General features: G+C 34.4%; 1 protein-coding gene across 1 annotated transcript in view; it reads left to right on the plus strand.

Moving 5' to 3' along the window:
• Positions 1 to 13,962, plus strand: part of LOC120162426 (SEC12-like protein 1) — a 28,357-nt gene that overhangs the window by 12,132 nt on the left and 2,263 nt on the right. Inside the window, exon 11 of the mRNA XM_039172582.1 lies at positions 13,766 to 13,786. Within this exon, the coding sequence (XP_039028513.1) occupies position 13,766 (1 nt within the window). The 3' untranslated portion in view covers positions 13,767 to 13,786. The remainder of the gene's footprint in view (positions 1 to 13,765; positions 13,787 to 13,962) is intronic.

Genomic DNA, 13,962 nt, shown 5'->3' on the forward strand with positions numbered 1-13,962 from the left:
TATTTTTCCGGCGCTTGCAAAAACGTTGCAAGTAGTGTCGCTATAACTAGCGCCGCAATAGTTATCGGCGTTTTAAAAAAAATGTCGCAATAGGTAGAGATATATAGCGGCGTTTGTAAAGACAAACGCCGCTATTGACTGTGTATTTAATGGCGTTTGTCTTTACAAACGTCGCTATTGACTATGTATTTAGCGGTGTTTTTCTTTACAAACGCCGCTATTGACTGTGTATTAATGTCATTTGTCATTAAAAACGCCGCAACCCATTATTAGTGGCATTTTCATCTAAAAACGCCGCAAATGTCACTATTAGGAGTAGTTGCATAAGTTCTACAAATAAATGTATCAAATAATTTAAAAATAACTAAAATGTAGCATAAGTTACAAACGATAAATTAATGGTTACCAACATTGTATCGATAGTTATCAAAATAACATAAAATGTACGTTCAATGGTTGCAATGAATGAAAATGCTTCAAGTTCAATGGTAGATCCCCAGTGATGTTTACAAGTTCCACATTTCAAGTACTAAATGACACAAAGCTTACATCTGCGACAAACCAGTTGGTAACGAGCGAAATTATCGAATATTCTACTGCAACTTCTTTATCCCGGGAAAAGAATGTAGAAGTGCGATGAGAGCATCGTCGTATCCAACGGAATCTGTCGTATTAAGCAAAGAAAGTTAGAATAACTGACCATGGGACACCGTAAAATACCGCAAGTTGAAATGTATATTGAAAAGATGGGAAAGACATATCACCGTCCTCCCTTAGAATTTTCTAGCTAAGTCCCTCACAATGTATTGCCGAAATCCATCAAGCTAAAACGGAGGTAGCAAAAAGAGTAAGAATAAATTTCAACATCCGCAATTGCTTCGATTCAAAACAAAACAATTCAAGTAGAAAATTCATTCACATTAATCAAGATATTTATGGCACAATAATCAAATCCATCTACTTTCAGTTCAAGCTCTGCAATGGCAGTTGTATCGCATACATCTCTGATTAGAGATTCCACCTGCAGTTAGAGATTATAAACAACAAACTTTTCAAATATAACTAGAAGTATAAGTTCTTTCATTCATTTATTAAAGAAATCCCAAAACATGAAATATTAACATATTTATTCCAAATTTGTAAATTACGAGTAGATCAAAAAGAAGAAAAATCAATTACATTCTTTTTTTAATTTCCATATATAATTTCCTCACAGCTGCTTCAAACAGCTACTGTGCAGTAACTTCAAAATCTATTGATCAAAACATTTTTATAATTTAAAGGTGGAAAAAGATACCAATAATGACTTGACATAACATGCATAGCTTCCATTAATGTTTTAAAAAAACATATATGAACTCACCCCATATGGATTTGGAATAAGCTGGCTAGTCAAACCAGCCGTTTTAGTCTCTTCAGCTTCTTCTGCTACATTTGTAGTAGCTGCAAGACGGCAACCAAAAGTGTGTGGATATAAGCTATATAATGACAAAAATGAATAAGATTCTCACTCTAAAATTTGATTTTTACGCATTGTACATAAAATGAAAAACGAAGGAAGAAATAACATGTAATAGGATGCTTTCAACAAATTATTTAAGTTAATAGAACTCAAGCGAAAACAGAGATGAAGAAACTTCATAATGTCCAAAATTACACACTGGGATCACTAGGTACTTCATTTCCAAGTTTGACTGAGGTTCCTGTAAGTTAAGTCAGCAAATAAAGTGAGCAACAACAATCGGAAATAAGACATATTTTCCCTATTCCAATAATCTTGAGTGGACAATAGAATCGGAAAGAGAGATGAAATCAATGTTATCAACTTGCACCATAGAAACTATCACATTATCCTTCAAAGTAAATAAACTAAAAACTACTTTTCTATTTATAAGGTACTGCATAGTAGTTTGTGTATCCCTTCTGTTGTGCATATGTATACAACTCTGCATAAATAGATGTATTTATGCATTATGCACTAAATAATCACCAAAGGCTTTTAAGGGAAGATTAGTCTGTAATGCTATCCAATGGGTAAAATTCTATTAAATCAAAAACCATGTAAAAGACGGCATAGAATAATTGTGCTCATGAGACTGCAACAATGTGAAATGTATTTCTTTAAGAACCAGAAGAACTATTAGCGAAGGCATACTAGTTTCCTGTCTCAACTCTCTATATCGCCACACCTTGCTGCACAGTGAATAAAGTTGATCAAGTGGGGATTTATCCCTAGACATGAATATGTAATAAGAGATCTTGGCTATAAAAGTAAAATAAATAATTAAAAAAAAGTAAACTTAATAGCATAAATTACTTACCCTGGGTTTCCACAGTTGGACCTCAACCAATGCTGAATGCCTTCTCTGAGTGTCTAACAGGAAAGAAGTTCAGTTCCGAATTCGAATTAAAATAGTTCATAACAGAAATTATGTACATCAGAAGTGAAGTCAATATACCAAGCAGCTAAACCAAAACAAATAACACACACACAAATAGGAAAAATGACTAGCACATTAGGTTGAAAGCAAACTTACCCAAAAGCAACACACAAAACTAGATTGCGAAGTAAATCAAAACTGAAGGATGAAACTAGAAGTGAACAAAGAAAAACCTGAAATACCCAGAAAGGAACTAAGAACAAAGGAGCGAAGTCAGATCAGAAAAGCCGAATTGAGAATAAAAAATCAAAAGAAAATTGAATGAAGGTGAAGAATGATGAAATAACTACCATTTTTTCGTATCTCTTATCTGTAATCAAATTCAAGATTTAAGAAAGAAACAAAAAATGAAGCGAACATAGCGACATTTGCATTGCAAATAGACAGAAAGCGATCATACCTTTTAGGAAAGACAAAACTGAGAACATCACCTGCGATGGAGTCTTCAGTTTTACATCTGAAAATTAAAAAAATCAAAATAAAAATGGCACGGAGAGAAGAAGTAGCGGCATCGGCCATTGTCGAGAGAGAGAGATAGGCAAAAGGCACAACAGGTAAGAGTAAAGACTAAAGAGAAATGGGTAGGTTTTGAAAATGATAAGGTGTGAGTTTTAGGGGGAGTTTTTTTATGGCGAATGTGATAATTTCATTGAGGGAGGAGGATAAAATATGAACAGTTGGATAGGCACAAGCATAATAAAGACTAAATATTTAGCGGCATTTATATACAAACGCAACTAAAGTACATGTATTTAGCGGCGTTTGTGCTTAAAACGCCACTAAAGTATAAGCATTTAGCGGCATTTGTGCTTAAAACGCTACTAAAGTATAAGCATTTAGTGGCGTTTGTGCTTAAAACGACACTAAAGTACGAGTCTTTAGCGGCGTATGTGCTTAAAACGCCGCTAGAGTATGAGTTTTTAGCGGCGTTTTTACAAAAACGCCGCTAAAGTATAGTAATTAGCGGCTTTTATATGAAAACGTCACTAATGTACGGGCCTTTAGCGGTGTTTGTGCTTAAAAAACTCTAAAGTACGAGTCTTTAGCGGCGTTTGTACAAAAATGCCGCTAAAAACCCATTTTGCAGTAGTTAAATCTTGATGCGGATATAAGAGATTGCCGGAACAAAACCCTAATAACCTGAACGGGATATCTCCCAACATTTTAATGACCGTTTAAAGTTGTGTTTGAACTGTTCCGTGAATGTTCATGGCACGAAGTTAGAACCCCAAAACATAATTTTAATTACCTGAGCAGCGCCACTGTATTTTTCTTTTTCAGTCCCCCACTCAATTTTTTAAAAAATATTTTAATTTTATCCTTAAATTATAACTTTATTTGAAATTTACATGTCAAAAGTGTGTTTATAAAATTCGTTTTATCTGTAAGGTGTTTGTGTTATTTTTGTTTATATCATTTTATATTTTAAAGAATTTTCTTATATCACGTGGTTACTTTTTGTTAAAAATTATCAAATCTAATATTACATTTAAACCAAAATCCATAAATTTTACAGCGGTGCAACGGTACATGAATCCCCCGACCGTTCTTATCAACAGATTCTTGGTTTTTACATTTAACCCCTTTCCATTAGCTCTGGCTTTTTTTTTGGAATGAAAGAGATGGCAAAAGCCAAGATCTAGTTATAAGTTTATAACTACACACGCATGTACAGCATCTCTGTGAAGCCAGCAGATTGGCAACAGCATGGGGGACAGATAAAAAGGTGGTCATACTGAAATATTTGATCAAATATTTATATACAATTTTATATTTGATTTTTAAGTAATTGATATTAATTTTTTATTTTTTTTAAAAAATATTTTTTTTAAAAGACAATACTTTTAAAAAAATATTTTAAGTTTATATAAGATTTTATCATACTTATGATTTAGGTGAAAAAAATAAATTTATATAAAATAAATTTATATAAAATTATTCAACGAATAATCATAAAAAGAGTGGTGAAGGATTTGTACGCATATCTAACGATCTCGTATTTAATTTTTAATTAATTTATTCAAAAGTTATATACTATTTTAAATTTAAACTTTTTGAAGTTTTAAACCTTTAGAAAGAGGCACATATATATTTACCGATTTTTAAATTAAGAAAAATATACTATTTATTTATTATTATTATTATTATTAAGTTTTTAACTATAGATTTTTATGTTCAAACTTTTTTATACTCATAACAAATATATTTTCAGTTAATTGAATAAAAAATCAGAAGAAAAAAACATTTAAATTGAGCAATTTTGATGTGTTTATATAGAAAGAAATTGCAAGATAAATTACATCATAAAAAATAAAAATTATTTTTTTAAAAATAATATATGGATATTATATTGATTTCACTAAAAAAAATTATAATCACGCCAATAAAATTCCATATTCATCGCTTTTTTTAATTTCTTAAAAATTTATTACAGAAAGTGGATACATTCCTTACGATGGATACATGCCTATTTTACAAATTCCATATTCACGCCAATACTACTGTATTGTGGAAGAAAGAAAAAGCTTATAATTATATAAAACAACTACCTTTGACACAAGGAACAAAGCTGAAAGATCTGGAAAACTGTTGTCTGGTTTCATCAGTTCATGAACAACCTCATTGACTTTCACATCATTAGGGTTTCACGTAAAAATAATAATATTTTCCCCAGAACTCTTGGTACGTAAAACAGATTATTTCACAACTAACGAAAAAAAAACATAAATTATTATTAAAAAGGAGTTGTTTAGCAGCTTTAAAAGCGGGTTATGATTGGATTAATGAAGGGCTTATTTCAGCTTTTCAGAAAGACAGCGATGGAAAAAGCAAAGGGATTTAGGTGGTGAAAAACATGCAGATGAGAGAGAGAAGAAAGAGACAGATGTTCACATGGAAAGATTCATTATCTTTGGTGAATATGAGTTGGTATTTGGTGCAACCAAATCCAATTAATTTTCCCATTAAAATAGTGAAGGAAGAGATCTGGTTAGATAAGAGCATCCCTGGCTCTAAAATGGTATCCTATGCTAAACAGATAGCTAGAGAAGAGAGAGAGTGGAAAAATGGTGAAAATTAAGGGGAAATGATGATTACTACTTCTTGCTTGTGTTTATATCTACTTGTTTCCTATGTTCTCTTTTATGGATGATTAAGAGTTTTAAAGAAGTAAGGTGGATTCATCAATAATGTTATCATTTTATTCTAGGGTTTACGTTTCAACTTTACAAGTTTGCAGAAATGCAACCCCAACCTGCATCATTAAATTGGTAGTTCAATCAAATATTTACATATATATTTTCTTTTATAATAATTCAAGCAAGCAGAAGCACACTATATATATACCTAAAACAATTTTGTTTATTCCTATGGTAAAAGCTTATATATATATACACACACATACGCACACCATATTTTAGGTTTTTATAGATATTAAATGATAGTTTGATGAGCAAAACAGAACAAAAATAATAATTCGAGTACTAAATGTTTACCCTAAAAATGAAGAAAATTGGAGAGTGTGTTTTACACGCTTCATGACACAGAGTGTGTAAGTACAGAAGACAGAATAGTTACCACCTTTTGTCTTGGACGTAAGTTTTACGTTCCTCATTAGAATAGGAATCCTCTAAAGCGAAAGAAAAAGGAAAGTGGGGTCTTATCATTTGTATCAGCCTTGTTTCTATAGTATCTGATCCAGATTAGTCGACTAATAAATTATGTATTGATTGGTTATATAAAAAAGTTTAAATTTAAATAATTCCTTAAGATCTTGACCTATAGAATCGAAGTATTAATTTGTTCAAAATTTCTAAATAATTTGAATTGCTATAAGATTAAATTAATTATGCAATCTAAACCTTAGAAATTAATATTAGAAATATCCAAAATAAAGTATACTTGCCCTATTTAAACTCCAATCTACTACTCTTCAACAGTAACGGATTAAAATTTATATACATCTATAATATGTTGTTTCTATCATTTATTTCATAGCTTATGGTTTTCCATAATTTGGAATTCAGTATTAATATAAATTTATAAGATTAATAGGGGTGGGAGTGAAAAGGCAATTATATTTGCATTAAATTATTAAAATAATTAAAATCCAATAATGTTTTATATATATAAAGTTAAATTTATTTTGTCTCAAATTTTATTTAATATTTTAACACAAGACAAGATTAGTTCATATCATATAAAGTGTAAAAAATAAATGATTAAAATTGATAATAGGAAATGAGAAGATATTATCGTAAAAAGCAAGGACTTATCCAACTATTCTAGAAATATGTAAAATTAAAAGTTTTACACTAAGCGGGAGTGAGTTGTAACATTAAAAAATTCTTTCCGTCCTGTTATTAGAAGATGTAAATTGTCTATCATAAAATTTATTTTTTTATATTAATTATTTATTTTACTGATAATTTTATCTTTTAAAAAATCTATTAATAATATATATATATTGCTATTAAAAATATTCGTGGACGCACGTTTCACCACTGCGTCCGGTCTCAACCTGTAACATCCTCCATGCCGGGTTAGTGATTAAATTGCAAAGTTTCAACATTTGGTGATTTAAGTAAAATGATGGAAGAGTGTAATGATCTATTTGAGTTATTTGGTGTAGGATTGAATTATAAAGAAGGGGAATTAAGAGGGTAAAAGAGTAATTGAGTAAATGAAATAATTAAATATTACTTGGGGATTATATTAGAACCACATGGGCATTAGGTTTCCAGAATTCTCTCATTTCTTCTTCCTTCTTCCTTATTTTCTTCTCTTCCTTCTCCCAACGTGAAGCTTGCAAGTAAAGGTAAAAATCTGAACCTTGGTAGTTTCTTTGATTTTTAGATTGGAAATGGAAGTTTGGATGTTATATAAGCTAAAGGAAAGCTTATATGACATTAAGACAACAAGATGAGTGTTTTAGATATAGATTTGGAAAATGAATTTTTAGATGAAATTTTGATATGAATGAGTTTATGAAGTTTGAATAAGATTTTTGACTTGTCAAGAAGCTAACTAAGAAGTATGAGGTGTTAGAATTCAAATTAGAACATATTGGAATTTGGGTTAGATTCTTAAATTCTACATGGAGAATTAGATTTCTAAGTTTTAGAGGTATTTAATGGATAATAATTAGTTAAAGTAAGTGTATGAAAGCTAAGAGTAGTAAAGAGAGTGAAATATGTATGTTTGAGCTGAAATGGGATGATTTCCGAGCTCAAAATAGGATTTTTGGGCTAGGGGAATCGGTACCCATTCAAGGGGAACCGATACCCCCTCAACGAATATGAAATTCCAGAATGCTAGAGGGGAATCGATACCCCCAGGGGGGGAACCGATTCCCCCATGAGAAAAAAAAAGAAAGTAAAGAAAGAAAGATTAAGCTATTAATTCCTTAGATTGGTAAGATATTAAAGATTAATTTCAAGACATAGACATCTGATAATCATCTTGAAAATTATGTTTATGTAGATACCGAGCCTACACGAGTTTGGGAACAATCTACCAGTAGGATCGATCGAGGAAAAGGCAAAGAAGTATAGGTGAGTGCATATGCATAGCATGATTATAGAAATATACTCCATTCTAGACTTGTGATAAGTCTAGATTTTATATCTTGGTACATGAGCATATTCTGTATTATGAGACATGACATGAGTTCATATAAAATGCATTATATGACATGAATATGTGGGAAAAGTTATGAGCTATGTGAAAAGGTAAGAAATTACATGTCTACGCGATATAGACTACGTGAAATGTAAAAGCCCATGTTATGTAGATGAGAACTATAGGTATAGTTGGCATGCCAAGGGTAGAGGGTCTACGCGGTTCCTTGGGACATATGTATATTCTTTGGAACATGTGTGAGGTTTTGAAAGACACATACTTAATCCATAGTATATGTATATGATTCTTAAAGAATTCTATGTGGTCCTTATGGACATTATTATAGGGCACTACGGTGCAATTCTACGCGGTTCTTTGGGACATATGTATATTCTTTGGAACATGTGTGAAGTCTTGAAAGACACATACTTGATCCATAGTATATGTATATGATTCTTAAAGAATTCTATGTGGTCCTTATGGACATCATTATATGGCACTACGGTGCAATTCTACGGGGCACTTCGGTGCATTTATACGAGCTGTGGTGACAGCATAGTGCACAACCTCACATTACTCCGATACCTTAGGTTCTCAATATGCTATCATGGGCCAATAAACTTATTAATACAGATTCATGAATGTTACAGTCATACGCTTACAGGTATGGATATTAATGATGTATACTACATTGATTAAGTACATGTTTGCATCTCATTTCATATGATCATGACATTTTCATTACATTGCCTTGTTATTATTATTGCCTTACTAAGTCGATGACTTAGCGTGTGAGTGTTTCACACGTAGGATCCGAGGAAATAGACGAGACAGGTGAAGCAGCTTGACAGTATTACTCCTGCAACCATCAGATCAGAAGCAACTTAATCAGTAGGTCATTTTGTTATGTAAATGGCAGTTGGCATGTAATTAAAGGGTTAAGTTGTGTATGCTCTGAATATTTTGGTAAACTTATATTACAGTATTTATATTATTGTATTTTCTTAATATAAGTTCAAATATTTTACTATTATTAGTTAAGAGTTGTGTTTTAAAGTCAATGTAGTATCTCTGACTCATATCCGGGTCGGGTATGGGTTGGGGGTGTTACATTTAATGGTATCAGAGCTATGGTTTAGCCGATTCTAGGCATAAACCAGAGTCTATAGAGTCTTTAAATGGAATACATGCCAACAAATAGTGAGAACTTCTGATCTGGTATAGTATGAGTATGCTGTTTTGCTAATAGAACAATGTGTTTATTCTTATTAGATGTCCGGACATAATAGCTCCCGAAGTGAAGCGGGAGAAGATAGGCATGCTGAAAGCAGTAATTCACCTGCCCTGGCCAGGCAAGGTGAAGAACAGGCATCTCAAGGAGTGCTTGTGCAAGATCAAGATACGTTCTTCAGAACGTTAGACGCTATTCTGACGCGTCTTCAACCTTCTGCTCCACTAACTCAAAGAATTAATGTAGCAAAAGAGTTGAGAAGTTTAGGAGCTCCCGAATTTAAGGGAGAAGCTGAGGAAGGTCCAGTGTCAGCGGATCTTTGGTTGAATGATTTGAAAATCATGTTAGATGGTCTCCACTGTTCCGAAGTGGAGAAATTAGATGGAGTTGTATCTTTATTGAGGGGTCAGGCGAGGATATGGTGGACGAACGTCACCATGAGGATGTCAACCGACCAGTTGACTTGGTCTTTGTTTTTAGAAGAATTTAAAAACAAGTATATAGGAGATCAATTTATCCGCCAAATGAAGCAGGAGTTTATGAATTTGAAGCAGATGAGCCGCTCTGTGTATGAGTACGAATGTGAGTTTAATAAGCTGAGCAGGTTTGCAGCTGAGCTTGTGCCTACTGAAAAAGATGCTTGCGAGTGGTTTGTGGAGGGCTTGCGCCCTAGACTTAAAGAAATGTTGATAGTATTAAACTTGTCCTCGTTCCAGGAGATGATCAATCGTGCAAAAGCTCTTGAAAGGGCTCAGAATGAAAGATTTGGGGACTCAAGAGTTCAGACATCAAAGAGGACGACTACTTCTTCTAGCTCAGTACCAACAAAAAGGGGAAGAGACTCGGGATTTCGATCACAAACTAGATCAGAATCAGTTGCATCGTCTACTAGGGGAGAAAGTCAGGCAAGACCTAGACAGACGCAGTCAGTGGAATCTGGTGCTGGGAGATCTACTCTGAGTTAAGGGGGATAGTGTCAGCACTGTGAGAAAAATCATTATGGGGCTTGTCGTATGGCTGCTGGGACTTGTTTTCGATGCGGGGATGCCGGACATTTTGTCCGGGATTGTCCATTGATTGTTGGTGAGCCGGCACCATCTGGAAGAGCTGGTTCTTTCTCACAAAGAGGACGAGGGAGAGGTAGAGGAAGGAACCCGTCTGAATTCTCTGCTCAACCTGAAGTTCGATCCACTGCTCGAGTATACAACCTAAAGACAAGTGAAGACCGGGATGACCCTGATGTTATAGCAGGTACATTTCAGTTGTATGATAAATTAGTATTGGTGTTGATTGATCCGGGTTCTAATTATTCTTATATTACAAGTAAGTTAGTAAAGGAGTTGAGGATTCCTATAGAAGCTACGAGTAATGTGATGATAGTAACTAATCCGTTAGGGCATAGTACTCAGGTGGACAAAGTCTGTAAGGGGTGTCCCATAAAGGTTCAGGGAATTGAATTCCCTGCTAATCTGATGGAATTACCCTTTGACGAGTTTGAAGTGATTCTGGGAATGGATTGGTTGTTTCATTATTATGGGAATGTAGACTGTAGATTGAAAAAGGTAACCCTGAAGAGTCCAGAAGGAATAGAAGTTAATGTGATCAGTGAAATGTGTAATCCTTTAGCAAATGTAATATCTGTGATGTCTGCCAAGAAATTATTGCTACAAGGATGTCAGGGTTTTCTTGCAAATGTGATTGATTCAAGAGCTCAAGGGAAAAGGTTAGAGGAGATACCAATTGTTCAAGAATTCCCTGAAGTTTTCCCAGCTGAGTTGCCAGGATTACCTCCGGATAGAGAGGTAGAATTTCAAATTGAAGTAATGCCAGGAACCGCTCCAATTGCAATGGCACCTTATAGAATGGCTTCAAAAGAATTGCAAGAGTTAAAGAATCAATTACAAGAGTTGTTAGAGAAGGGATTTATTCGACCAAGTGTGTCACCTTGGGGAGCTCCGGTGTTATTTGTTAAAATGAAGGATGGATCAATGCGTCTCTGTATTGATTATCGACAGCTTAATAAGGTGACCATCAAGAACAAGTATCCCCTTCCGCGCATTGATGACTTGTTTGTTCAACTAAAAGGAGCTTCAGTATTTTCGAAGATCGATCTACGTTCGGGTTATCATCAATTGAAGATCCAGGAGAAAGATATTCCGAAGACAGCTTTCAGAACGAGATATGGTCATTATGAATTCATCGTAATGCCATTCGGAGTAACGAATGCACCTGCCCCTTTCATGGATCTCATGAACAGGATTTTTCAGCCCTATCTGGACCAGTTTGTTGTTGTCTTTATTGATGACATACTGGTTTACTCGAAGTCCATTGAAGAGCACAGCACACATTTGAGGCTAGTTTTGCAAATTCTCAGGGATAAAAATCTATATGCGAAATTGTCTAAATGTGAATTTTGGTTAGACGAAGTAATTTTATTAGGGCATGTGATCTCGGCAGTTGGGATTAGAGTAGACCCTCAGAAGGTTAAAGCTATAATGGATTGGGAAGTTCCTAAGAATGTGTCTGAAGTTCGGAGTTTTCTGGGACTTGCCGGTTACTATCGAAGATTCGTTAAGAATTTTTCGATGATTGTACTGCCTCTAACAAAGCTAATGAGAAAGAATGTACCATTTGTTTGGACTTCTGAATGTCAAGAAAGTTTCGAAGCTTTAAAGAGAATTCTGACAGAAACTCCGATATTGGTTCAACCGGAATCTGGCAAGAATTTTGTAGTATACAGTGACGCATCCCATAACGGGTTGGGGTGTGTATTAATGCAAGAATGAAAGGTGGTAGCGTATGCATCGAGACAGTTAAAACCACATGAATGAATTACCCCACTCATGATTTAGAAATGGCTGCTGTAGTATTCGCTCTCAGGATTTAGCGTCATTATCTTTATGGGGAGCGTTGTTACTTATATATGGATCATAAGAGCCTGAAATACCTGATGACTCAAAAAGAATTGAATTTGAGGCAACGTAGATGGGTAGAGTTCTTAAAGGATTATGATGTGATAATTGACGATCATCCCGGAAAGGCTAATGTGGTAGCAGATGCTCTGAGTAGAAAGACATTTGCAGCTTTACGAGCTATGGATGCAAGATTATCTTTAATGGGAGACGGTAGTCTTTGTGCAGAATTAACCCTTAAACCAGCATGGTTGGAACGAATAGGAGAATTGCAAAGTAAAGATGAAATGTGTTTGAAAAGAATGGAACAAGTAAAGAACAAAGAGATTAAAGACTTTGAGGTTAAGTCAGATGGAAATTTGTATTTCAAAGGAAGAATTGTGATACCCGACAATGAAGATTTGAAGAAAGAAATATTGACAGAGGCTCATTGTAGTCCATTGACGATGCACCCGGGTGGAACCAAGATGTATATGGATTTGAAGGATCGATTTTGGTGGTCAGGGATGAAGCGAAGCATCACAGAATTTGTGTCTAAGTGTTTGATATGTCAACAAGTCAAAGCCGAGCATCAAGTTCCATCAGGATTATTGCAACCGCTTTTCATTCCTCAATGGAAGTGGGAAAATGTTACGATGGATTTTGTTTCGGGGTTACCCTTGACCCCGAACAAAAGAGAATCCATCTGGGTAATTGTTGATCTATTAACTAAGTCAGCGCATTTTCTTCCGGTTGGAACAGATTTCTCTATGGAAAAGTATGCAGAGCTGTATATTAGAGAAGTTATTAGATTGCATGGAGTACCTGTTTCCATAGTCTCTGATCGAGACCCTCAATTCACTTCTAGATTCTGGAAATCTTTGCATGAAGCGTTGGGAACTCGTTTAAACTTTAGTACGGCTTTTCATCCTCAGACTGATGGGCAATCAGAGAGAACTATTCAGATATTGGAAGATATGTTGAGAGCATGCGTAATGGAATTTAAAGGATCATGGGAAAAGTATTTACCGCTGGCAGAGTTTGCTTACAACAATAGTTATCAGTCTAGTATAAAGATGGCCCCATATGAAGCATTATATGGAAGAAAATGTCGTACTCCATTAAATTGGTATGAACTCAAAGACCGAAGTGTTCTTGGTCCGGATTTAATTCAAGATGTAGAACAGAAAGTTCGAGAAATTCAGCATAACCTCAAAGTGGCCTCTGATCGGCAAAAGTCCTATTCTGATCTTAAAAGGAAAGAAATTGAATTTCAAGTTGGAGATAATGTGTTTTTAAAAGTGTCTCCATGGAAGAAGGTGTTGAGATTTGGTCGAAAAGGAAAATTGAGTCCTCGGTTTATTGGACCATATGAGATTGTAAAGAAAGTAGGACCTGTAGCATATCAGCTAACTTTACCACCTGAGATGGAAAAGATACATGATGTCTTTCACGTTTCAATGCTTCGAAGATATCGATCGGATCCCTCCCATATTGTAAATCCAGAAGAGATCGAGGTACAACCGGATATGACTTATGAGGAAGAACCGATTCAAATTTTAGCACATGAAGTTAAGCAATTGAGGAACAAGACTATTCCTTTGGTCAAATTGTTGTGGAGAAATCACAAAGTAGAAGAAGCAACGTGGGAGCGTGAAGAAGATATGCGACATCAATACCCTCATTTGTTCGTGCAATAAAAAATTCGAGGACGAATTTTCTTAAGGGGGAGAGATTTGTAACATCCTCCATGCCGGGTTAGTGATTAAATTGCAAAGTT

Source organism: Hibiscus syriacus, unplaced genomic scaffold (genome assembly GCF_006381635.1).
Source record: "Hibiscus syriacus cultivar Baekdansim isolate YM2019G1 unplaced genomic scaffold, ASM638163v2 tig00111402_pilon, whole genome shotgun sequence".
Lineage (NCBI taxonomy): Eukaryota > Viridiplantae > Streptophyta > Magnoliopsida > Malvales > Malvaceae > Hibiscus > Hibiscus syriacus.